The sequence below is a fragment of the Pagrus pagrus genome (assembly GCF_965226575.1).
Source record: "Pagrus pagrus genome assembly, chromosome: 3".
Classification (NCBI taxonomy): domain Eukaryota; kingdom Metazoa; phylum Chordata; class Actinopteri; order Spariformes; family Sparidae; genus Pagrus; species Pagrus pagrus.
This window is the reverse complement of record NC_140187.1, coordinates 22,912,153-22,936,611: the sequence shown is the minus strand read 5'-3', so window position 1 is coordinate 22,936,611 and position 24,459 is coordinate 22,912,153. Positions and strand designations below refer to the sequence as shown.

General features: G+C 40.2%; 1 protein-coding gene across 1 annotated transcript; it reads right to left on the bottom strand.

Annotated features, from left to right (window-relative positions):
* Window positions 1–746: 746 nt before the first annotated feature.
* On the bottom strand, window positions 747–24,243 carry vstm2lb (V-set and transmembrane domain containing 2 like b). Its single transcript, XM_084348561.1, has 4 exons — window positions 23,941–24,243; window positions 4,262–4,431; window positions 2,425–2,469; window positions 747–1,888 (listed from the first exon to the last, which is right to left on the bottom strand). The coding sequence occupies exons 1-4, from the start codon at window positions 24,053–24,055 to the stop codon at window positions 1,595–1,597; spliced, it is 624 nt and encodes a 207-aa protein (XP_084204687.1). The 5' UTR covers window positions 24,056–24,243; the 3' UTR covers window positions 747–1,594.
* Window positions 24,244–24,459: the final 216 nt, after the last annotated feature.

Sequence of the window (24,459 nt, the reverse complement as noted above, 5' to 3'; positions counted from 1 at the left end):
TAGGAGATTTAAAGTCATAATTTTGATAATAAAAAGTCAATTTATCTCATAATTATGACTTATCATAGGAACTTTTTTCCCATCAAGGCTGAGTTTTCATCAGTTTCTTTAACTGGCTCAAATGGACTTCCATGCGTTTGCTTTTGGCCCATTGTCCACCATTTAGTGTAAGTTTTGGCCCCCATAGGGAAAACGTTTGGGCACCCCTGATTTATACAGTCAGCGCAGGCATGTCTGTGGGACACAAGTGTGCGTGATTCATTTTCCTACAGTTAGAGGAAGTGCTGCTCTCTGCTGGCCACAAACAGTGATCGCACGTTTTAAAAACAAGTCTTCTGTCAGAGGCAGCCACACCGTTCAAATTAAAGACGCACAAGGATCTACAAACCAAACCAAAGATTTGCTCTACAGAGAACATGGCTTATCTATGCTTAACTATGGATATAATGAAAAAAGACCAAACTAAGAGTCTTCTGGTTTCATCAGAAGTAAGTTTCTCTTGACACTCTTGTGACGTAAATGTGACAAAGGTTATTAAGTATCCTGTTGGCCTCGAGCTGAACTCATGCACCGTAGTGGTGTCGATTCTTTCACTCAACACAGGAAAGCTCCAGTGACGTCAGCAACATTCGCTTCCTTCTTGTGTTGTGTCAGTATGCTCATAGTAAACTTTAAATTCACTGTACGTTGATTCAATGAAGTACAGAGCTGAAAAGCAGAATGACAAGAGAAATACAAGACCAAAGTAATTTCAACTGAATGTATTTAACAGAACAGATAGCAAACAGCAGCACTTAGAACAAACACAGGCAAGAGGAGAACGTGACTCAGATGATAAACTCCATGAGAGAAAAGGTTTGGAGATGTTAACATATTGTAGTTGTGTTTCTTGACTCATTTGGTTAATAGCATGGAGTAAACTTTATTGAAATGATAGCAGTAAAAGTCGACAGTAAGTGTGAATATACACAAGAATTTATATATTATCTTGATGTGATGAAGGCATACATTATTTAATTTGAACAAACACTTCAGTCGTGGTATAGAAAGCTAAGTACAGATAGAGTTTAAACAAAGACTACATAAATGAAAAGATGAATGAAAAAACGCTTAATTTAATCTTTATTTCATAGAAAGCATTTACATTATAATACTACAGCTTTGGGCATTATGTTTGGTAAAAGACTGGCACATTACAAAGGAAATGATGAGTTCTGTGTCTGTGTCAGTGAGTTGTTATTAATGATTGACTCTGTGCACTGTAACTAAAAGTTCTGGGATCCTGCTTGGATAAAATAGAAAAATAAAAAATTAAGTTTCCTGTCATTACGTTAACACAAATGCAAAAAGAAAAGCACAGAGACAAATAATAGAGCAACTAAAAGAACGCAGTCGTATGTTCTGTCAGTAAAATCGTGCCCTTTTAACAGCATCGGCATCCAAACAGCAATAATAAAGACAGACAAACAAACTGTGAAACACAAACGGTCCAGTTACGTCTGATGCCTCAACTCTGTGGTGACGTGTGTGTTGATGACCGTCCCTCTTTCAAGATAAGTCATGAACATGCAGACCGACAGGCAGACTGCCCACTCTAAAGCACACAGCTCTCATCACAGTCAGTGCTGCTGCCAGCTGATCTCCTCTTCAGTTCCCTGCCCTCTGCTTGGCGATGGGGGTGCGGGTGGTTCCCGTGCGCCTGCAGCTTGACGTCATCCGACCCCTGACTCCTCTCAGGCTCCACCTGGAGGTAGGCCCGAACACGGTGGTGCTGCGCCACGGATCCACTGAAGTCAATGACACGACACTCGTACGTGCCCTCGTCTGACGGCTTGACGCTGGAGAGACGGAGCTTGTGGGAGATGTTGCTGCCGGCCACTTTTACCACCTAATGGGGGCAAAACAATGTACAATGTAGACATGACACATCTAAACTACCTCTTTCACTTAAAGGGGCCCTATGTAGTTTTGGAGAAGAAATTCAAACTGAGAAATGTAATATTTTATATTTGCAATATTAATGAGGTAATAATACAAACTCAGAAATATTTATCTTTTCCATAAGTGAATAAACAAGCTGTGCAAGGTCACAGAACACTGTTTGAAGCTAGAAAGGTGGCAGGGTCCGCCAAATATAGAAGTCAAACAGTATGAAATTGCCCTTCAAGGTCAGATTGTTTATTCAGTTAATTCACTCATGAAAGTTAAGAGAGTTTGTTTATTTAGTTTGTTTAGGCATAAAAAAATCAATCAATGAAGATACTTCTCTTGTGATTGCATTTTTCCTCCCAAACATCACGTAGTGCGCCTTTAATTGAAGCACCGCTCCATGAGTAGAAATATATCTTTAAAAGATACATGTAGTTTTCTTTAATATTGTCTTTGCTTTGTGTTGGTTGCAAGTTAACACAAGATCAAACTCACACTAATTTTGGTGGCATCTTTGGACGTTTCCTCCAGAGGTACAACCTGCAAAGAAACACGGATGATGGATCAGCGACACAGTGCTGACTGAGGCTGCACTTTTCTAAAAACATCTCGTGCTAAAAATATCTCATTGACTCATAACAGCAAAACATTACAGTGGACAGACATGTTTGATGTTTTCTGCAGTGTTTTTTACAAACTAGCCTCCCTGGATTGCTTATCTGTTGCACTTTGTATTTTCTCTTCTGGTTAAGCTTTATGCATGTTTGTGTGTGCGCATGTTCAAAGACGTGCGTCTGAGCCCACGCTCTACAGCCTCTGAGCAAGGGAGCGTGTGTGAATGTGTATGCAGAGCCACAGAGGTATTCTTTTGGGCATAGGTATGAATTATGCATGCAGCAGACAGAGATTTTGAAAATCTATTTCTTTCTCAGTGCCAATTATAGTGTCTAGAGGCACAACAGGGGAGTCTGAGTTCCCCCATGATGGGAGAGAGTCAACCTGTTCCCCCAGTGCAGGCAAATGCTAATCAGCAATTATCCCTTCGTTTTCGCACCAGAGGGTTTCTGCCACGGCTAATATTGCACTCCCCTTATGCCTGACATACGGCGAGCTTTAGTTCAGTCCGAGCAGCTCTGTCCAAAAACAGCTGAAACAGGTTTAACTTTCCAGAAATAATGTGGGTGACTGAGTAAAATTATTCATTAGCATATAAATGATACCTGACATTAGTTCCTTTCTGTTTTCTGTTTCCTTTAAATAAAAACAGAAGCAGATTTTTCTAAACAAGGACAAAGAACGAGTTGGCTATTCATGAATCATTTAAGTTACTTTTTGGGTTCAGCATTTCTTTTTGTCTCTTTCACGCAGAACATTGTTTTTTTTCTGTTTGTTTGTGTTGTTGGTGTGTGAGTGTGTTATTTGTGATGTGATATACAGCCGTGTCTAGTAATCCCAGATGGATGAGCCAACTGTTTGGAAAGACAGAAATAAAAACTAGCTGACTATAAGCGATGAATGCTCTCAGAAACCAACCACAGCCATCTCCCACAGCAGTTCCAGGCTCTTTTTTGTCTGACGTGTCCCCACAACCTTAATACATGAGCTCAAGTAGCTTTACCCTTAATCGGCGCCATCTAATATACTAACTAAGCCTATTTCAAGTCTTTATTCATTAATTTAGCTAAATATTTCAACAGGTCACCCATTACTTGCAGGTCACTATTCAACAGTTTAATCTTTACTTTCAGCTTAATATTTCAACAGTTTATTTAGCCTATTAGGCCTATTTTAGCTAGCTACTCATTAGGCTAACTATGCCTGTTTTAAGTCTTTATACATTATTTAAGCTAAGCAACAGTTTAATCATTACTTTTAGCTTACTAGGCCTATTATTACTATCATTATTTCTAGCTAACTATTTCAACAGATTAGGCTTCCACATTACTTTTAACTATTTCAACAGCTTATCAATTATGTTTCAACAGTTGTGCTTTACTTTGGGCTATTTCAACTTCTCTGCTCATGTGCTAACTAGCTTTCATGCACTCTCAAGTGAAATACATGGTGTTTTGTTAACAACTGACTTGAGTTGCTACTGGTTACTGTAAATTTACAAAAGATCACCTGTTTATAAACTTATTTGACTTTATTATTTATTATTATTTGTCTATTTTAACACACATGTGGAAGTTTCAGTCAATCTCATGACCGTTTTTAAGCTGAGTTCACTTCCATGTGCCCCCTGGCAGCAGCAGCAGTGTACCCCCTGGGGTAGGAATAACAACCCCTGCTGGGACTCACAACAAGAAGCCTGTTATCACTTGCGGCTCACATTATTAGTGATCCGGGCAGGCTTCTCTTGCCAGTCTCTGTGGTTCTTGATGTACCACCACTGGATCTCCAGGGAGTAGGAGGGAGAGCCTGCTCCACGGAAAGAGCAAGCCATCTCTACATCCTCGCCGCTCTGTGTCGTGATGTCGTGTGGCACCTCTGTAAAGAGAGCTGCAAGAGGGAAAAAAACAAAGAGAAATAACATATAAGTTGGGGGGAAACGAAGGAGATGTCACAGAAACATAAACATCAAGATTTCTATTTTCTCAGTGACAACATTTCCCTGATTGCTGCATCACCTTTCAGCGAGGGAGAAACAGTGTGACACATGGGTACAAGGTGTTTGTAACAAGTATATATAGCAATGAGGAAACCGAGAGAAGATGTCAACTCAACAAACCAGTTCCGGTAGTAGATGAAACACTTGCTAAGGTTACTTGGTGGTCGTCACTTCAAAATTTCTCTACATCTGTAGTAGCAAGCGTTATTAGAATAAATAAACTGCACTGAGAATGCCGGAAACATCGCTCTATATAACCCATGCATCAATGCTACAGCGGCCTGTGCTGAAGATTGAACCGACATACTAATTAGAAAGTGTCATTGCTCTTCAATCCCACGCACGTATAAGACCAACAGCCCACACAGGGGAGATTATTTTTTCTGGATTGGCTGCCAGTAACGGTCAATAATTCAACAGAACAGCACATTTTCCATCACATATTATCTGACAGTGCAGTCGGCGTGCGGGGGGACAGTTTGTGATCCTTCTAGCCTGTGGAAAGCAAAATGGAGACATCAGCTGACCCAAAAGCACCTTTTATCTCTAAACACACATTTAGCTTTCTTACAATACACTGTAAAAATCATAGTTTACCCACAGCTGCTGAAAAGATAATGTTCCCTAATGCACCCTCTGGTGTGGTCAAATAAAACAATAAAATGAGAAAAGCATAAATCAGGTTGTTAATGGATGATACTATAAAATAATAAAGGGACAACTTGGAGGTTTTTTTTTTGTTTTACCTCTTCGGAACCATTTGTCTGTTTCGCCAATAGGCTGTTTTCCCACCTAAGCACTTGTTTTTTACTATTTTATGCACAAAGTTAGTGTAAATAAGCAAATAAAGAACTATAATGGGTTTTTGCCCTAGTTACTCTCAAGCAGGGGGTATTCTGAGGTCATGAAATGGCATTTTTAGCCAGACGCCTGAATATTTTCGGAGGGAAACATGTAAATTGTCACTTATATCGTTATGTAATTTGAGCTTGGACCATGTAAGACTATATGATGTTTTCCAGCTAATAGTGGCAGAATGTAGGCAGGAAAAATAACAAATTCAGTGCGTTCAAACTGCAGCATAGATTAATGCCAGAAGCACTTAGAGAGTTTCTAACAGCTTGGGTCAATTTTTTAGCATATGACCTTTCAAAAGAGTCCAAAACCATGACTGTACTCCAAATGTTTCTACAACAGCTTGACTTTACTTCAGGCTGGACTGGGATACGCATTTTAGGATAACTTTTACATAAATTTCCAGTAATTAGAACGGGTTAAATGAGCCTTTTATTCCCCACGAGTTCTGAGTTTAAGTTGTGAGAAATGTAACTCGATGACTACAGCAACAGCTCAGATCAGTGACGACTTCATATCATATAAAATATATAAAATTACAGCTTTAACCCAATAAACAGTTAGAAATGTCATGAAATTAAACTTGACACTTTTGCATAATTAACTTCTCCACACAGAATCAATACAAACACCACCCTGAGGTTGTTTCATTAAGTATTTAGCATTCTAATTATAATACAGTTAATATACAGCGCAGTGAAAGTATGAGGCACATAAACCATCTGAGGAGATGTGCATTGATTAAATGTAAATGTAAATGTAAGCTACCGAGTCTTGTTCTCACACCCACCCAGTCGACACTTCCTCCTCAGCTCATCATTCGTCTTACATCCTGTCTCAGTCTCACTGATTGCATTGATATTACATGAGCGTATTTAAAATATATTGCTGGGATGAGAGTGCTGAATAAAGGATTTTTGTTCCTGTGTGCTGTTGTTGGTATTTCCCTATACAAACAAGACAAAACAAGAGCAGGTCTAGCTATTTTCTAGCTATTTCATTCTTTTGTTTATTTATTTGTTTGTTTGTTTGTTTGTTTGGTCTCTTTTATAGCTCTAGTAGCTTTGTGCTCAACACGTGCTAATTTGACACCGTTTTCTCTGCTTTCTTTAATACTTTGCACTAACTGAGTTTGTTTTTCCACTTGTGGTAACATGGCATTGAAATGTTATCACCTTATTGCATTGGTTTGATGAAAGTATCAGCAAATAGTTGCTTTTTTATCCAACAGGTGTGTGCACATGATCATTATCATCTTGTGCAACATTATCATTCATGTGTGTTTGTGGCCACCTGACTAATATATGTTAATGCTCCTTTTCACATGGCTCTAAATGCTCCACGATGTTCACCAGCTAGTCGATCACTTTTTCTCTCAGCTATCTGGCACTGGACAGGCAGTGAGTGCACAGTGGAATAATCAGAGGTTGTTTGCTGAAATCAGCCACCTGTTGCTGCTGGAAACAGGTTTAATGAGCGCAGTGAGACTGAACCAAAACAGTGGAGTCACAGGTTATAAAACCAAAAGCTAAAATGCACGGTGAAAGACTGCAGAGCTGGTTGATAATTATCAGTGAGTCCATCGTCTATTAGATAGTCATTTGATTATTTGTTGATAAAAAACCCCCCCAAAAAAACAAGGTACAGATACAGTTCTAACTAGACACGACTCTGCAAAGACACACAAGCCAAGTGTATTTGGACCAGGTGAGCAAAGAGAGAAGTCAGTCACCTGATCTGTAATTGACATTCACTGTAGTCAGATAGTATGAAGCTGATCCGGCGATGATCTGGAAGATGTAAGTGAAAAAGGAAGAGAATAGAGAAATGGTGGAGAGGGCCTTCGGTGTCGCTTGACTGACTGGGCCCTCAGGAGTCGTGCCCTTGATGCACCGCTGCACGCAGCCAGGCAGTGGCCTCATTTGTCAGGAGGAGACGTACTGTGGGGACGGAGACGGACAGAGGCCGAGAAGGGTAGAGGAAGAGGAAAGAGAGGAAAAGAGAGGAAAGAAGGACAAGGGCGGAGGTGAATTGAGGTGAGCGTGTCGAGAAGAAAGAGATGAGAAAGATAGATGAAAAAGTGAGAGGAAATGCTGAGAGAGAGGCAGGGAGGCAGAGTGGTCGAATCCACACAGAGACACACAGTGAAGAGATGGAAACAGGACCTTTATGAGGGATTGTTAGGAACAGAATGACATATGGAAATGACACTGTAGTCCAGCCTGCGTAGCATTAATACCTTCTTTTCTCTGTTTCTTTAAATACATGGAGATATTCAACACATTGTCCTTAGATCCCTGACAAGCTGCTGAATCTTCCACTGAAAGCCACAACAGCAATCAGATCCCTGTGTGTTAGTTAAATTCCTTTGCTGAGAGACAAACAAGCCGGCTAACTTTCAGTCCCAAAACAAAATCTCTCCATATGTTAGATGTTAGTCCTTGGAACATCTCCCTCATTATGTGAGGTGTTACATTGTTGAGCATGTGTTTTTTCATAGCAACATGAAAGTCCATTATGTCTGAACAGACAGCCTCTTGATGGTGAAATAAAAACAGCACACGTACCCACTTGAGAATAACTGTCTTTTACTTTTGTGTCTTTTTCATGCAAATTCTCCTGAGATTAAAAGAATAACAGGTGAGATGAGGATACGCCTCAGTCTGCCTCTCCAGTCCTGTCCCACCTCCATCACACACAGACTTTATCACTATGCTGACAGATACCAAGGCGGAAAACAAAGTTTTGTCCTGGTTTCTGAAGCTGATGTCAGGAGGCAGCTCTCATGTAGCAGAGAGAGGACTCAATTCTCAGACCTGTCAGCTACAAGTGGGTCATGAGAGGTGTGCTACATAACACGTGGCCTGAAGCTATCACAGATAAAAAACACATGGCCTGAAGCTGTGGTAAAAAACATGACGCAGTATACTGGGATCAAAGAAAACTATTATTAACTATTAATATGATGATTGTTGGCTGATAAATAAGACATTGCACGTTTTGATGTTAAGATGTCTATGTATTGTATTGCAGAGATACCTACTGAAGTTAGCATGCTAGCCAGCTAGCCCTGGCCAGTCCCAGTTTAAAACCATTGCACAGCTAACTAAACTAACGAGCTAAAGGTGGCTAAATGTAGCTGCAGTTAGTTGTTATTCTGTTGATATGCAGCCCCTGATTTCATTCCAACAATTCTTGCATATTGCACCTTTAAAGATATATAGTTAAATATGGTAATCTGACCTATCTGATGCTTCTGCTGTGCTTATTTTATGTACTACTGTACGTTAAACCAAACAAAACAATGCATGTAATTCAACTGCGGTCCTACGATTGCATGATCAGGCATGCGTGACATTTAGAAGCACTGCAGTGCAAAAAAACTTCCAAATATCAACCTTCCCTTGGAAAGATATAGTTTAAGTTCAAACGTTTTACAAGAACGTTTTACAAGAACATCTATAAAATGAAATAAAATGCCACCGGATGAAACTAATAGAAACTTGTCATTTTACAGATGCAACAACAAAAACTCACTTTAAACTGTCAAACTATCACTACAGACTAAGACCAATCGGAAAACAGAAAAAACAGTTAATAAGATATCGAAGCAGGCAAATAATTTGTTTTCTGGATAAGAATTTTGATGTCTGTGTCGAGCAAAAGGAGACGAAAACACGAGATGCTTATGCAAAGATTTCCTGTGATTTTGCTGCACAGTGGGAGGCACTTTCTGGGACAATTTCCTGCGGCGCTAACTGTTCTGTCGATGCCGATGTAGACAGTAATCGCAACTGCCGTAATGATTTGCTTTCTTCTGATGATACATGTGTCCAAGAGATTCAGACGGAGCATCGGAGGAAAAATTCTAATTATCATTAGAAACTTAAAGGATTCAGAAATTAAACTGTAATGTAAGCACAGCTGTAACCTTTCCAGAGGAGCCCACAGGAGCAATTATAGTACACAGTAGGGCTGAATCAATACCTGGTGACTTGGCAATCATTTATTGTCACAAATTTCTTTTAGTCCAAAGGACAAAGGATACAAATTGAAAGAAATATCCAGAAGGAAGCAGGGCTGAGGTAAAAAGAAGGCTTGAAGCCTTTCAGCCTTGAGAAATATTTCTGAGAAAAGACTCTTCCTCCGGTTTCACACCAAAGATTCTTCCTTTTATAACAGTGCTGCCTTTTGAAAAAAGCACTTTGTACGAGTGCTTCTAAAGAGGCTGGATGAGTCAAAGAATATTTCACCTCTATTTCAGACATATTCTTATTTCATGCATTTTTTCCCCTCCTTTTATACATCTCATTATTCACGACTGGCACTCCTTCTCTCGGGTGCCTGATGAAGAGCACAGAGGGTATGACAAAACTTATCACAATGTATTGCAGTAATGTGTTTTGAGCATATGGTGCCGGAGCTGAGGCCTGTACCAGCAGAAACTTCGCATAAAATATACGAGCAAAACAACAGAGGGTGGCATTTCAATCATCTGAGTTTTCTTAGTATTCGATGCAGGGGCTGGCACTTTTTTCATCTTTATGATACAGTACCAACAGCTAGAGGCAGAGCGCAGACAGCAACATCTGTCACTTTGAACAGGCTGTGTTCCCACACACAAAAAGATGTTTGTGCGACACATGGGAAAAGACACAAAAAGGTGCGAGGAGTGAGCTCCAAAAAAGGACAATATGGAAAACAAATCTTAATGGAAAGTAATGCTGACATTAAAGTTGATAGCTGACCAATGGAAAATCAATGGATCGTTCCATTATCAATCGACTGTTCAGTAAACTTCCCCCTTAAACAGTGATTGTCCAATCATACAGTAGTTAGCAACCATAACTGGACCCAGGCTTTGAGAATGATACTCATTTATTGATGGAAACCAAGAATAAGAGTGTAGTAAGGGGTGATGAATAGATTAAAAAGTATTTTTCTAATCAATAAATCAATTAAACTTTATTTGTGTATCACTTTTCATACATCAAAGTAACACAAAGTGCTTCATACAATGCAAATAAAAACAATTTTCATATTATTTCTGCTGTCGCGGCAGTGTGGAAGATGGTCCTTGCCTAATGAAGCTAAAGTTAGCATACTTATCTAGCTAGCTGAGGTGATAAAATGATTTCATCCTGATAAATTTGATGGTCGCTGCCAAAAATCAAGGACCCATGCTTTGAAAAAATTAGCAAGAATTTGCAATGGAAAATTTACCACTGTTATGACTATACACTGCATGTGTGCTGTTCAGGTGTAGCATACGTAGGCTAACTAAGGAGTGGAGTGAACTATGGCGCATGTCCTTGACTGATATAGCCGATAAAATCCATACACTTCGAGTGCTGCTTGTACATCACCATTTGTCTTTATTTCATAGACTAGTCAAGACCAAGTCAATTATATCACACCTACAATCCACCCTTGATACTTTTTCAGACACAAGAAACATTCATTTTCTACAGCTCACAACCCAAATACAGTACAAAGTAGAACTGATGAAGGATTGATGAAACTAGCTGAGTGTCCACAGCTATTTGAAACCACAGTGTGTGAAGTCAAAGTGGAGTAAAGGAGAGAGAGCTGCACGGGTAGTCCTCAAATACACTCAGGAGTCCCGAGCTATAGCAGGGCAGGCTTATAGCTGCGAGGTAATTCCTACACTTTCCCATTTCCACAGCCTGCCAATAAGACCCTGATTCTGCAAACGCAAGATTTTTCTCAATTTTCCACTGCTCTCTTTCTCTTTAAATCCTTCCTTAGCTGTCTCACTCTCAAGCCCAATAACACCTCCCACAAATCTCCCCCTCTTGTTTTCTCTCCTCTCTCCCTCTTCTACTGCCCTTTCATTCTTACTGTCTCACTATTAGAGTTTCCTCCTACCTTCTGTACTCTCACCTCCCTCCCTCCTCTAATACAGTTCCCCTCCATACTTTCTCCTCCTCCCTGCGTCTGTTGGCTCTCTGGTCTCTGGCATAAAGAGATGCTTCTTACTCTCAGAGTAGCTCACTACATCTCCTGGAGCCTTGCCCACCGGCTCTGGCAGGTGTTCAGCATCCTGGGAGACTTGCTCTGTGTGTGTGTCTCACTGTGTGTGCTGCCCTGTGGCTTGTTGTCAGCATACAGTGTGTGTGTGTGTGTGTGTGTGTGTGTGTGTGTGTTTGTAAATGTAGCTGTGTGGATTTGAGATGCATATTAAAAGGTGTAACATTTTCCTGACACAAATTGTGCTGCTGAGTGTGACTGCTGCATGTTTTATGCAGGCAATAACGCACAGGATGTCCTTATACAAGAAAGTTCAGGGCGTGGGTGGAGAGCCTCTTCAAAAATTATTTGCAACATTCAGCTCCTTTTAACGCAGCATCGCAACCAAAGCGCAGGAAATCAGAGCAATTACAAAAACATCAGAGGATAAAGAAGAATTCCCTAACCAGATGGAGAGGGACAGAGAAGTGAAAGCTGACAAATGAAAACACAGTATATTTATGAGTGAGGCCCCACTTCATGTGCCGGAGGCGTTAGAAAACTGCAAACTCTGCTTTCTACTTTCTTTCTTTCCTCACGAAGATTAAATGTAATTGTTATGCTCTTTGAATCTGTAATATAATTAACTTAGCTCACTGATTTTTTTGTTTCCAGTGAAGGGCAAACAGCCTCATTACCAGTGTTGGGAGCCAGGAGTTGTTAGGAGTTTGAACACCAAAGTCTGAAGTCTTCACCTTGAGTCTAAAGAAATTTCCTCTGAATGCAAAGTATACAAGTAAATACTGACTGCAAGTCTGAGGAAAGTACAGCGAGGTATTCAGGACAGTCCTATTTGATATCATTGCTGATTGAATATTTTGGGGTTTTGATATTTCACAGATTAAATAAATATTCATTGAGCAAAGACAGTAGCGAAGATAGACGTGCACATTCACAAAACCTCATTAGGTCAGGTGTTGGACACAAAGTTCAATAAATAAAGCAATGAAGACAGGAATTGAGGTGTAAAAAAATATGTCACATCATAATCACCATGTGGTCAAACACCTTTATATAAAGTGCAGTTACACTGAACACTGATGTACATTAACTGGGCTTTTGACGTGACACGTGATGGTATAATACAGTCGATGATGACCATATGGCCTGTCAGTGTCTGTGTTTATGTGGGAGGTGGTGGAGGTTAGTGGACAACTGCCAAGCCAGTGACCACTGTTCAAGACTGCGTTTCAACATTTGTAAGTGTGAAAGGTTTGGATATTTTGAAGGAGACCTTGGGAGAATTTCAAGTCATGTTTGTGGCGGCGAAGTTTTGAGCAGAAACATGATCTTTTCCTGACCCTAACAAGATAAGCACAGCATTGTCACAAGATGAAACTGAAAATTGAACCTAAAGAAACATAAAGTTGCAACATAAAGAAATGTTTTAACACATGGCGATTGGGTTGGTTGTCTAATAAAGATAATTGATTATGAAAATACTTTTGTATATTATTCAGTAAAACCTTCCATTTTGCAGGGTTGACACTGAATCCAAGAGATATGCTTTATTGTTATTGTTGCACACGTGCGTGTGTGTGTGTGTGTGTGTGTGATCCATGTAAAACAAGAATCCAATAATTCAACCTTCTTCATTTTTACTGTAAAAATACTAGTTAAAGTGAAAACAGAAAAGAAATATAGTCCAGAAAATCAGATTTCACACCAACTTGCACTTACTCTACTTTTATCTCTTCACTCTCTCTTGCTGGGGGCCATTTTCTGAGCTGCAAGAGGAACTCTTTCATAAAGTAATGCAGTGATCAGCATCTTTTAACACCAGGAAACATTAGCTTTGGGAGGGCGGGACATGCTGTAAAACTCAGGTTAGGAGCAATTGTAACCAAAATGTTGAGCATTAATTATGCCAAAAACAGCTCCCTGTCGGAGAATCAGGTCTGGACATTGTTGAAAGTTGCCCTTTCAGGTGTGTTCTCATCCACTGGAAATACTCCAGATGCGCAGGAGGAGGAGGACTCATCTGACTCATTGGCCTTGATATCAATACTTATTTCATTGGACATATCTGCACACCACTGAAAGAGTGGAGAGTGATATATATATATATATATATATATATACATATATATATATATATATGTATATATATATATATATATATAGGCATGCAGAGAGTACAAAGCAACTACATTCCTTGTCACGTCATCCGCAGGCTCACTCACTCGCTGTGAAATGACCTGCTCTATTCACACATGGGGGAAAATGGACTTTGTACTGGGGTAGCTGGCGGGGCAAAATCCAGGTCACACACACAGCTCTGGTGATATCTGGAAAATGTGAAGGTTACTTTGCATGTGTGAAAGTTTATTTCTGACTGAAACTACAAAGCACATATTAAAGTCAAAAGTCAAAAATGTATCATTTATGGTGCTGTGCTCTCTCCCTATCTTGTACTGCCCCGAGATGTGTATGTCTAACCCTTTTTAATCATTATCCTACTTGTTGTAGTCTTATAGATTAATAACGTATTTTGTGTCTTAAGTCCTCAACAGCCAACTCCAAATATCCATCAAAACTCATGCAGTATAACACTGGCTTAAATTTAAAAGTAAGTAAAGTGTGTACCTTAACCAGATTATGCAATTTAACGTAACTTTAACGTTTATAGGGGCTCTGTTGAACTTCTGTGTTGTGCTGGAAGTCGGTCTTAAATAATTGTTTAGCGGACTCCATTTCTAAGCTAATGTTAGCTACTGTTGCTCTGTGTTGGCGGAGCACTCAAGAACCTGCATAAAGTTGCCTCCTTTAGACTGTCGCATAAAATCTGACCCGAGTCCTTCACAAAGAAATCCACAGTCCAGCAGCATTAAACAACTTAAACAAAAGGCTTGTAGAGGCAACCAAGAGAGACGGGGAAAATTAATTAACAGGTAAACTGCTAGAAATTGTTATGCGCAAAGATTTAATTGCATTATTCAGTGTTCACATCTTCTTCTGTTGAATACTAAATACTAAATAAATATTGTACTTTTCTTTCATCTTCACTGATGTCTTCTGTTCCATATTCATCCAGTTTCATGCACAGTGGTGTGAAACTGAACTGCTTCCTGTAGTTAATGAGATGCACCTGTGAGCTACATTTAACAATAAGCTACGAACAAATTGTGAACCGTGAACAGGATGCATGAAAATATGAAAATGAACTGGCTTCAAATTTCACCTGCAAAAACACTAATTTATTCATTTCTAATTTATGATCTGTACGTGATGTGCGGTTTACTAAAATGTTGCGTACAGTATTTTTCAGATCAGGAAAAAGTGTAACGCAAAACTTTAAAGATTCATTTCATTAATCATCAAACTTTTCTTGGAGTTAAGGAATCAACTGTGTGAAGTGACCTTAGTGTCACGATTTCACTGAAAGTGAATAGAAACTGAATTGTTGCCGAGCCCTAACCCGCTGATCGTAGGATCCTTAATGATACCATGCATCAGGTAAAAGATTGATGTCACTAATGCAAAAACGTTCTGACACATTTTGAGCTCTGTGTATACATTCCACATCATTAGTACCACCAAATCATGCTGTGCCCAAACAAATGTCACACTTTCCTGCCTCCCTTGTCCTTCCTCCTGCTCCTCCTCCTCCTCTCGGCTTTATCGATCCGACAGCTGTCAAATTGCCTGCCGGTTTGCAATGCAGTCGCCCTCCTCAACCTGCCTGTGAAACACGATTTGTTGACAAACAGACTGTCTCCCCCTGAGTGGTGTGCCAACGTCAGGCCCTGGCATGCCTGCTCAGCAGACATCCGACTGTTTCTTGACTTTAATCACAGCAGCCAGTCGCCAGAAATCAATCCCGTAACCTCGGTAGAATGCTAAATCAACACATAAGCCGTCACCACTGGTAAATTTTCACGGCCATGAACTGGCATAGAAAAGGGGGATACTAAATACTGTACTTCAGATGAATATTGACTTCCAGGGAAATCTCAAGCACACTGGGTCGTCTCATTTATAATGCTATATAGCCGGCGCAGAAAGAGTTTGCTTGACTCTGCCTTTTCTAAGTATAGATTTTCACAAAGGCAGTACTGTCAGAACTGTCTTCTAGTACAGGCAGGGGACCCTTGTTTGAGGATGCAAGTACAGTACATGCATTTTTAAAATGGTCCTCCGTGGCATTTTTAACTATATTGCTCAGAGAGCGATGATAGAAATGAGGCCATGAGAACACGGAGGCGGCTGCCTACTATCCACCAAAGACTCATTAAAAATGAAGCGCGGAGAAAATAATGAAAGACAGCAATACGGTGGAGGACATAAATATATAAACAAATGTACACTGCTCGAGCCCAAAGAGACCACTCTTAAATATTTTCTTCAGGTCCCGGGCAAAATGAGAGAAATAAATCCAGCCTGAGTGCCAGCATGAGGTCAATCCATCGATCCTCTCTCCCTCCCTCCCTCCCTGCTATGGAGGGAGGATGAGCTGTTTGAGGACGACTAAATTACAGAGGGCTTATTAGCATGGACGAGAAGCAAGTGTGACATCCGTATCTTTGCTTGTCCATGTGTGTGTGCTTGTGTGTGAGCGAGGGAGCTGGCAGGGAGAGCTTGTCTCCATCCTTGCAAGCCTCTGTTTCTCTCTGTCAAACCATTAAAAGGATAAGGCTTCTGCTAGTCTGTATTTTTCTTACTGTCAACATATCACATGAAAAAAGACCAGGACCAAGTGTTAGTCTGTCTCTCGACACCCTACTTAGTCCCAATTGTTTCAATCAGGCTGTAGCTTTTAGCAAATGTCATCAAACAGAAGCTAATAATACGTTTGTTGACGACCGCCAGCTGCTGATTTATACACATTTAGTGTGCTAGTTATTACATACAGCACCAGAAAAGTGCATCTGGGATTAAGTAAAATAAACTTCATCGCTTGTGTTCATGGTAATGAAATCTACCATTGCAACAGTGTGGCTCATTGAAGTGTTTACAGTAGTTTTGAGCAATAATTAAGATCTATGGCATAAAGGAATACAGTATATCAGGCTTTAGATACTACAGCTGTCACTTTTTATTTGAATGTAGGACAACAGATTGAACCGAGAATAAAACACTGATTCTCGACTGTTAATCATCTGTTCGAATTCAAAATGTTAAGTAATTGTTCTGCCATTTGTCAAATGACAGTTATACATAGACTTCATACATATATTATAGTGTATATATATAAAAAATACTTTTGTCCCAGAGGTATCCCATGGAAAATCTCTGTTGATTCCAAACACATGTTCGATCGTCCCTGGGACGACGGGACACTGCTTCGCCTGACTTCCTCCACTGCTGCCTTAATAATTTCTGTGGTCTCTCGAGGTCTCTGCCTGACAACAAACATTAATATTAGGGATGCATGATAATTATCGGGCTGATAAATTATGGCCCAATAATGAAACATTTTAATATTATCTATTATGCCAATAATTAAATTATAGCTGATATTTCCCCCACTACAGTAGTGCTATGCCACTTAAAAGTTGGTTTGCTATCCACCACTAACACAGAGAAGACAAAGACAAGAAGGTAGAGGAGGAGGAGGAAAATAACAACAAGCACAGCACGCTACCGGTTCAAAGATGTTGCCCATAAAGACATTTTTTTTAAGTTTCAGAGGAAGTCTACGATTTTTTGTACAACAAATCTTATATTTATAATTTATTGCACGTGACAACAGAGGATTTCGCCGGCTAATGGCACATCTGGAGCCCAGGTATTGTTTTATCTGCAGAATAAGCAGCCATAGGCTTTCTGTTCAATGAAAGCCTCTGTTTTTATTTTGCGTATTTAATAAAATTGACAATTATGTCAAAGCAAAATGCTTGTTTGACATTTTTCAATGTGTTTTACTAGAAACAATAAATAAACATTTTAAGTGTCAGAACAGTTTTTTGTTTTTGAGGGTAATAGTGACAGTGAGAGCTTTGGAATATTAAATCATTCATCTTTAGTCAATACATCTTTGCCTTTTTGACCTTCAGGTGCACATTAACTAAATGTTTGGAGCTTTTTAAAATACAAATACAAGAATGTTTTTTATTGGCTATCAGTTGCCTTAACTTGGATGATTAGATTGGATAAAATACAAATAATGGAAGAATGTATTTAACACATGCTTGTATTACCAAGCATGAAATCAGGGAATTCGAGGACGTAGGCACATACCTCACAGTCAGGTACTGTAAAAGTAGCGTAAGAATAAGACGACGAGACACATTTACAATAAAGCCCTGGTAGCTGGAATAACTGAAGAAAATGCTTCTCCTGGTTAAGTGCAAACATTTTTCACCTGAAAAGTTGGCGCCCTACGGGGACAGCGAGTAAAATCAGGGTCATTAACTCAATGCTTCCATTTGAGTCCCATCCATGGGGCACAGAAGAAAAGAAATAATTCATTTAGCAAAAAAAAAAGAAAAAATCAGACACAGTAAATACCAAAACATAAAAATCCAGCTCAACGTCGTAACTTCCACCAAGGTGAATGTAAATCGCCCGTGAACAGCATCCCTGTGGGAGGAGGTATTTCACTCACTTGATGAATGGCTTTAATAATCAGGGAAGCCCCGAGGGAACTGTGGAAGAAACAACAAGAAGCTCCTGCAATAAGGAGACCTGCTGCAGGTATTTATCTTGATTCTTAAAAGGCTTTAATCTCGCATGCAGATAACCAACTTAAGGAAGAAGTTATGTTTGGTTAGTGAACACGGGAAAAGCCTTCAGTTGATTGAGTCAGTTTAGTTATTGTATCCTTTTTAACATATTACGGTATTTAACAAAAGGATGTTTATGGAGTTTTATAACAGTACAGTCAAAGAAAAGTAAAATAGTAGATGTGAGTATTACCACCCTGACCTACTGTACTGCGCCAAGAGATTTCTCCACAGCACAGTTACTGCACAAGTGTCAACTTATAATCAAATGCAGAGAGGAAACACAATAACACTGATAAACTAAAATAAGCAGTCTGGGAATTCGCCAGAAAGTCAATAATGCTGTATATGATTCAGAATCAGCAGCGGGGCGAACAGACAGGAGCATCCCTGGGGAAATAATCGCTTGCTGTGAGACCTTCAGCCTCTATTCAAGGTGGAAGGTAAAATAATGAAATAAGAATGGAGCCGGTAATCAAGCAAGCAGCTGTCTGCCTGTTGCCGCCGATACTCCGGGTCTGCACAGTGAATTTTTCATAGCCCTTGGGACTCGAGACTCAGAGGCTATTTCTGCATTTCCTCCCACTGTGTGGCGACATGAGGCAGCACGTGTTGTTGGAGACATATACCGGTGCTCCCAGCCACTTCTGAGAATGCACAATGTACTCCATCTGGACTCCCCGGGGATGAAGGACAACATTATGTCATGTTCGAGTATGTTGCCCTTGAGAACCTTTAAGTGATGGTGTGTAGGTTTATATGAGATGGGACAATGGAGTGACCAAGCTGCTTAGAGCACTGTGCTAGACATGATCTGTGCAGTCTGCAGCGATGCGAAGAACTAAACTGGAAGTTGGAAATAGCAATGCAAGTTGAGGGATGATTATAAGGTCATGAAATGTAATCTTAATATATTTGAACTGAAGTGAGCTTATAAAAAACATAGAACCGTTTGTGTTCATTGGCTCAAATAGAAATAAAAATGAGGTATAGGCCTTGTTTTGAGGGCAGTAGCCTGCCTGATAATGTAGGTCAATTAGTAAATGTGATATGATTCATTCTCAGTTAGACAGTGGGTAGTTATAGGCATCTCAACGCATTTACAGATAGAAAACCCAACATATATTTATGCAAGTACAACAGTCAGTGTACCTCAGGGCTTGTCTATCACGCACATTTCTGTGCAGCAACAACAGACACACATACTGACGAGGATCACGGAGCAGATGGAGCGTTCGTGTAATGGTTACACCAGAGCCGTCTGTGCTGCGTTGCACTCTTAAGTAGCACATGGAGCAACCTGAAAACATACTGTGGTTATTTAATCAGCTTCAATCGAGGTTTCACATTCACACCGTTCCTGCTGTTGACTGTCAGTTCATACTAAATACTCCAACATCGCTTCAGCATGCTATATTATATGGAAAATGGCAAAACTTACAGGTTCCAAGTTTGTACTGCTATGAAGTTGGTTTCTGTCAGATATAAAACCTTAATCTAACTTCAGCGTGATGAACTTGGATCGATGGTAAGGATCCATCCTCCAGCTGGAGTTTTAAAAACGTTTTTAACGAGGTCCAGCAAAGCTTTTCATGTTACTGGCCCTCGTTAAGAAAGCAGTCAGAAGTAAAGTGGTTTGTAAGAATGTTCCAGTTGTTGTTGGGACATTTCGATAGAAAAATTAAACCATTGGTCGACTTCCTTGGATGGTCTGTGCAAAAAAACATGATATCTCCCGATCTCTGGTTGTTGGTTCAGAACAAATTTAAAGAGCATATTGTGTTGTTATACAGGCTGTAACAAAAACTCATCCGTGACAAGTCTATTAAACTGTTCGTAAACAAAAAAGCTAAAAATGTACTCGTTCCATCTACTAAAATGTGAGTATATTGCTGTTTTTCTCCGTCTTCTATGATAGAAAATGAAATATATTTGGGTTTTGTTTTTGTCTTGAACAAAACAAGCAATTTGAAAACGACAACTTGGGTTCTGATGTGAATTTTAAAACATTTTATGGACCAATCGATCGATTATTTGAGAAAACAATTGGCAGATCAATCATGAAGACAATCATTAGTTGCAGCCCTTGTTGTTATGCTGAGACAGCAATAAGCATTTGACTAGGGATATTAATGATTAATCATTAGTTGATTAATTGCCATTAAGAATCTATTATTATTAGGGGAAGTTGTTTATTAGTAGTCTTTTATGTGTTTTGTTTGTGTTTTTAATCAGACAAACCTTACTAAAAATTGACATTCAATCATAATCAGCCACCATGACAAGCCTAACTACTTCACACCGGAGATAACTGCATCACTAGAGGAAGCAGCCGAACCTTCCGAGTTACGACATGTTAAAATGTACTCTCCATTATCCTGTCGAGGTGGGCTTTGTTTCACCCGTCCATCGGCTCTCCTGCTCTCTCCTACTGAGCCTCCACCAGCAGCCTCCACTGTGACAGCATGACTGTACAATCTGTTGTCCCCCCCTCGCACAGTCAGAGCTCCATTAAATTGAAAGCCAATGCAAACTGTCTGGGCTGGCCGTCCTCATTAAGAGGACACCAAGCAGAGGACTGGCAGAGGATCTCAGACACTTTGGAAGCCTAATGAATCCGTACACGCCCACACACTGTGAAAGTGGTACGCTCACGATGGATAACAGGATGAGCGCTGCCAAAGAGGCCAAGCATGCACTGGAAATGAACCACGTGTGGCGACATCATCACTTTATACGTCATCGTGAAGAACAACTGTCTCCACTGGTGTCACTCGAGCCCCAGGAGCATACAGCAGATGAGAGTTGTACTCTGACAAACGTGGCCTCCAGTGAGATGAAGGTACTGATCCATGTGTGCATTCGGTTTGTACCCAGAACATATATGCGTCTCATGTCTCGTTCTACCCTTCATCTGCAGTGGAATCTGGGGTGCAGGGACCGACCGGGCCCCAGCCAGATGCACTTATCTGAAACAAATGAGTCAGGGCTGAAACTAACAAGCACTCTCCAGAAAAGTGCACCCAGCCTCTCTGCTCTACATGACGGCTCGGCTCCCCCTCGGCTTGGGCAATTTATCAAAGAGGCTTGAGATGAGAAAAAAATAAATAAATAAAATTCTGTGGATTATTCAGCCACAAAGGAAACCACAACTCGTTTTTTTCTCTGCTGTTGTTCAAAAGGAAAAATAGAAAGCTTTCATTTTGATTTCTGGATCGGGTTTTAGAAACCTGAAGAGAGGAGTTTTCATTCTTGTCAAGCCTCCACACCCTGAGGCAATTCTGCTTTATGTCCAGTCTGAGTCATGGAGTGGGGAGAGAACACAACGATTATATCCAATTTTAATTAAGTCCCTTTGGGTGAAAACGCTACTAATTGATTTTCTAACCTGTCCAAGACAGTCAATCCATTTGGAACCATCGCTCGCCGGATTCATTTATAGTGATCGAGCTAAAGCTAACTTGCGAGGCAGAGCGGGCTCAAGGGACAACTGGTGAGACACTGATGAAGTGGTTATCACACAATTTAATTAAGTAACAGTAAATCTCTGTCTGGAGCTGCTGCAGAAAGGTAAGATGGCTAGTAGGTAAAAATGCCAATTATGTTCAAAAGTGCTGACACCGATTAAAATAACAGAACTCAATTGCAAAAGGAGGTATTCCTCATTTGGAAAACAACACTGACTGAAAATGAAAGGACCTGAGGAACAGTGGTGAAGTTGTTTAAGCAGCCGTCTCAACTTTACACGTTACAGCGCTCCAGGGTATAAAAACATTTGAAGTGATTGCACCGGTGTGGCTGAAGTTAGGAGTCAGAATGTTCTTGTTGCGTGTGCTGTGATTTAAACGACGAAAAAACAGGTGTTCTCAACTTCATTCCTGTTTTCCGTGTATTATTGGGTGCAGCTTAATGACTAAGTTAGCTACACCAGTGCAACATTATGAAAAGTTAGTCTGGAGCCCTGCGTTTAAAAAACTAAATGTATTTTAAGATGCCATTACCGACAGGATAAAACTGTGGCTTCCGAAGATGAAATGAAATACAGTGAAAAAGAGATCTGGAGTGAAATTTCAGGAAAGTCACACATAATTGAACATCAATTAGCAGTGTGAGGCAGACTTTACTGTTGTGTAATTGGCTCTGAATCCTCATTCATAGATAGCACCATCCCCGGTCATTAATTTATATATTCCCCTATTTAAAAGAAATGCGATCTACCAGCCGGTTTCACAGACTATCTTTAGTTTCATCAGCAGCAAATGACCCCGCTCGGTAAAAATAATCAAGTCTGACATGAAATATCAGCAAAATATGATCTTTCACTGCAAACCTGAGTCACTAGAAGTCGAACCATAAGTATTATTTGTACCAACCCTAGGGAAATACTGACCAATTATAAACTCAACCTCTGATATTTTGTTCCGACAAGAGGCACCCAGCTGTGAATATAATAAATGATGAAGGCGCTACAGTACAGTAACAGCGCACCTAAGCCTTCAGCCACCTCCACGAAAAGCAGCACAGATCCCCTCTCGGCTTTAGGCGCCTACAGGAGCTGTAACATGTCTCAGGAACACTAAAGGTACATAACCTTGTCTCTTTTTTTCTTTTGAGGGTTTGCATTTGTTTGTTTTATCTCACAAGCCAAAACATTTCTGCCAAATCTGTTTGTTTCTGAGCATAAATTAATCATTTGTACAGCTGATATACTGCACTGTTGGTCCTGTACGTGTTTATAGTACATGCTGACTATTTCATTGACGTACTTTTGCTATATGTAATGATGTATAATTACACACACAGTGGTCTGCTCTGTATAATTCCTAACAAGGTGTCTTAAAAATATAAACTGTGTTTTATATAAGAGATAGTCTTTCAAGATGCCTGTTGCCTCACAGTTTACAGCACGCACCACGTAATCGCATTATTCACGATTTGCTTTTTCCAGAGGGTCGGTGGTTCAAATCCCCCCGTGAGGCTGGGTCGAGAGGAGAAGCTTTCAGGTGTGATCTGATGTATACTATATTCAAACATGTATACTAAATTCAAACACTTTTCTCTGGACATTTTTCAGGGCGAGTGTCAGTCAACATCCTCGACTCAAACAGGTAAACCAGCTGTTTTAAAGCCTACATCCTGGTCCCACTAACAGTCATAATCCACATAAAGAACACTATAATACGAGTTGTAATATTCATAATTATTTTATTAAAGCATTATTAAAGCCTATATACTGTATCAGCATTATCATGGGAAGCCTTTAATGACATTTTGACCATAGATATATCTACTAGAGTTCATTTTTTAAAGCAGAGATAATGAAACAACAATACTGAAGACATTTTTGGTCAGAAGGCTGAAACTGCCTCTTGGACGCAGGTTTTCTCTGCTCTACCTGATATTTTTTTAAAAGCTAAAGGTTGTGTTGAAACTAATTATCTTCTTCAATCTGACTGTGAGGCATGACTATATCTCGTGAAGCCCAGATATTAATAAGCTATTTAAAGTTATCTGCCATATTCAATTGGATGAACATGACTCACCAACTTGCACTTTCATCAACTACTGATATAGATGATAAAAGTGCAATATTCATAAGTTTTATTCAACCCCACACCTCTCATGCATTTAAACTAATCACAGACAACAATGGAGCAGCAGAAATAGTCACAATTATCCTCATACAGAGAATAAACTTAAAAAATAAAATAAAAAGGGGAAGGAAATCACCAGCAGATTAATAACAATAATGTTCACTGAACCCCACCCAGTCACTCCTCCTCAAGAGTGAATAACGTGATAGCAGGAGCTCCAGCTGCCCCCAACAAACCCAGGAGGAAAACAACTTACCGTTTCCAGAGATGTGATTATCCACCTCCCCGTGTCCGACGTTGACAGCCGCGTTAAGTTGAATATAAAGTCCCGCATACTGTAAAATCCCTATTATCACTCCGAAGGCTCCCATCGCTTCAGCCGGTGTTTCAAGGAGTTGTGTGAAATTGTCACATTAGGTGGAGAGCATCGATAAAATGTCCCCGCCGGCGCTGAGCAGCCCTCACAGACATACAGCTGGAGCTGGAGGGGAGACGCGCTACTGCTCCGCTCGGCTCTGCGGGAGGAGACGATGCGGCCGGCGGAGGCGGAGGGACAGAGACAGGTGCAGCGGCTCACTGAGAGTCAATTAGGCGGAGGGATCTCACAGGGATGTGAGTGTCGGTTCAAGTTCAATTCCCGTGAATCCTGTGGGCTCACTCCAGTGACTCCTCAGTTATATTATGAGTTGAGGCGGTCAGGAGAAACATTTAGGCCCTACCTGATGTTTCCTGATAGGAATATAAGACGGGAAATCCCTGTGGGCCGACACCTAAT